The following is a 3,212-nucleotide window of genomic DNA, read 5'->3' as shown; positions in this document are numbered from 1 at the left end:
TATAATCTATACTATTCTTTTCATGATATCTATTTTATTTTACAATTTTATTATTGAACTTGTACAGCTTCTTATTTATTATTTTTTGTTGTTATATTTTGACTTTACATTAGTTTATTCCTTCTTACAATTTTATTATCTTGACTTGTACAGCTCTTTATCTATTATATTTATTACTATTTTTGTCTGTATTTATTTATTTTTTACATTCTGGCGTTGAATATTGTCTTTTTTCTCCTTTTTTTTGTATGGACTTACTTAGACTCATGTTCCGAAAACGATGTCCCTTTGCTTGTTTTTCAAAGATACATCTCGAACTAAGACGCTTTTCGATACATTTTGTTAAGCACGTTTCAATGTGGTACGTTTACGTAAGCTGATATCGCAGATATATCCGGTAAGATTTTAATTTATTGATTAATGTTGCGTTAAAATTGTGATATGATTTGCTATTTAATTGTTTCGATTTTATAGATTCAAACATTGTACTGAAGATGATTAGTTATTAAATAGTCGAAACGTTTACTTTATAATATTTATTTTGTATTGGCGCACAACACCCTGCACGGCCCTGAAGCTCTTCTTATCTCATTTGAGTTGTTATTCTTTAGGAGTGTTGCGGAACGCCGCAATTTCCAGCTTTTTTCCAAGTCATTGATTTTAAAGCCAAGAATGTTACAAAGGGCTGAAATATTTTTCAGTTTCAGGTAATCAATTCTTGGCTTTGGAATTAACGTGTTATTGTTTGCCGATCGGAGCGAAGCGGTGAACTCGGTCTACCGTCCGCGTAATCGCGCGCGTGGTCGAGCGATGCGCGCTGTAACCGACCAATTGGCATTCGGTGCGCGACGAACTCGCGTATTTGAACGGCTAAGCCCGGCACGATTTGTTTCCTGCGAAACCGCGAAAAGTTTCACGTGAAACCCTTGGGAACAGATTGTGTCGCAAGCTATATAGGCTGCCGCAAACAGCGGAAGCGCGCTTTTTTGCAGTCAGAGTTTGAGGAGCAAGCGTGTCATAGTTACTACTGAAAGCGAGTATCTTTGTTCAAAAATTAAAGTTCTATTTTTTTAAACGCCACAAGCACATTTAGTCAAATTTAACCGGCATCTTTATCCCGTCAAGTAGCATCAATGCAAATTCGCGCATCAGTGCCGCGCAACGAACATTCTGGTCCTTCGAGCCGGATCATTCCGCCGACGCGTGCAGTGCATCAGTGACACTCGTGGTGACTCCGTTCCTCAGTGCCTTTCGGAGTGTGACTACCTGTGAACTATACAGAAGAGATGAGCATGGATTTTGAGAGTGCCGTTCGACTGCAAGTCGAACTGCGTGGCCGTATGGCCAACACGGCGGAGAACGTGCGAAAACTCGGTGCTGCGAACATTACGGTCGATGTGATCGAGAACTGCCTCCAGTTCCTCGACAAAAACTGGGAAAGGTTCGAGGCCAGGCACGCAGAATTAAATAGCAAGTACTGGAATGATCACGAGGACAGCGATTATTTTTGCGACGGTTACGAAACCGAGGAAGTTTATTTGTCGCAACGCATCGCGCTTACCACGTTACGACGCTCGCTCGTCGGGAACACCGCGGGAATAGAATCGCGACCGCCCACGAACGAGCCTCCTCAGCTACCTTCGTACGCTCCTCAAACTACCTTGCCCAAGATTACCGTGCTGCATTTCTCGGGCAAGTTTGAGGATTGGCCGTCATTTCGCGATCTTTTTCGCTTGATCATCGGGAACGATCGGCACCTTTTCGATGTCGAGAAACACTATTTGCGGACGTGCATAGAGAGGGAGGCTGCTTCGTTCATTAAACCGCTGCCTATCGTCGGCGAAAACTCAACGCGCTTGGACTTGGCTTCAGGAGTACTACGAAAATAAGTGTCTGTTGGTTGGCTTGTGTTTTGCGAATTTTTCTTCACTCGGCAAGATGAAGAACGGTTCGGCGGGTGAGTTGCGAAGGCTTTATCTGGGAGTCACCAGAACGATTGACAATCTCGAGTGCATCGGCCGACCAATAACTAATTGCGAGGACCTTTTTGTTCACTCCGTGGTCGACCGATTCGAGCCGAGTTCGCGTCTCGATTGGAAGGAGCTGCTCCGAGATCGTACAGATCCGCCGTCATACGCGGAGTTGAAATTGTTTCTTGAGCAACGGTTACGAGTGCTGGAGGCCGTGCAACCGTCAAAGCCAGAAAGCGGCGGGACGAAGGCCGCTTCTGGCAAGGCAAAGGCGACACGCGTTCACCACGTGAAGGGCCAAGAGCAGAAGCGGAGCCGTTGTCTACTGTGTAAAATCGAGCATTTCCTGATGCAATGCGAGGCGTACCAGAAGAAGACTTCTCCAGAGCGCATGCAGTATGTGCAGGAGGGGAGCCTTTGTCGCAATTGCCTCAGGTCGCATCAGGCAAGCAAATGCCCATCAAAGAGATCATGCGCGGTGTGCGGGGAGCGTCATTATTCTTCATTGCACGATGCCTCTTGCGAAGTCGCGCTCGGAAGCACGTTGCATTACGCCGGCCGGCCGGCTAGCTCGTGGCTCACCCGCTGTGATGGTCGGGCCCTGACTGGCTGACAAAGGAGATGATTGGCCTCCCTCCGCCTTTCCTACGGACCTGGAGCTGCCCGAAGTGCGCCTTCGGTCCCATCACGTGGAGGTTGATCCTGAGGAGCCGGCCTGGGTGACCCGATTCTCCAGGCTAAATCGGCTGATCCGCGTCGCTACTTGGTGCCGACAGTGGCTGAGTGGCGTTCGGTCGGCTGCTGGGAATGGAGGGGCGTCACTCAACATGGATGAACTAGACACTGCTCGCCTGTCCTTAATACGGCTGACGCAGTCAGTCTGGTGGGGAAGGCAGCTGGGTGCGTTTGAGCGTGGTTAGGCGCTGCCAGGAAAGGGCTTTATGGTCAGGTTGAGCCCGTTCCTTGACGACCAGGGCATTCTGCAAATTGGCGGACGATTGAGACACTCGCTGTTGTCATACGACGAGAAGCATCCCGTGATTCTACCAAGGAAAACTCATTTGACGCGGCTCGTCATCGAGGACTGTCACCGCGCAGCGTTGCACGGTGGAATTCAGGCAACTTTGGGCCTGATCCGACAGCGGTATTGGATCTCTGGAGGGAGAGCGGCAGTTAAAGGCGCCATTGATTGTTGCCTGGTGGGACTGTGCGATGGTGGGCGGCGACGCCGACGCCGAGAAA

General features: G+C 48.6%; 1 protein-coding gene across 1 annotated transcript; it reads left to right on the top strand.

Moving 5' to 3' along the window:
* The first annotated feature begins 1,286 nt into the window (after window positions 1–1,286).
* Window positions 1,287–1,889, top strand: LOC105202931. The gene has a single exon (XM_011171624.1). It carries the CDS (start codon window positions 1,287–1,289, stop codon window positions 1,887–1,889), a length of 603 nt encoding a protein of 200 aa, XP_011169926.1.
* The last annotated feature ends 1,323 nt before the right edge of the window (window positions 1,890–3,212 follow it).

Source organism: Solenopsis invicta, chromosome 7, assembly GCF_016802725.1.
Source record: "Solenopsis invicta isolate M01_SB chromosome 7, UNIL_Sinv_3.0, whole genome shotgun sequence".
Taxonomy (NCBI): Eukaryota; Metazoa; Arthropoda; class Insecta; order Hymenoptera; family Formicidae; genus Solenopsis; species Solenopsis invicta.
Note: the sequence above shows the minus strand (reverse complement) of the source record. Positions and strands in the feature narration are given on the sequence as shown.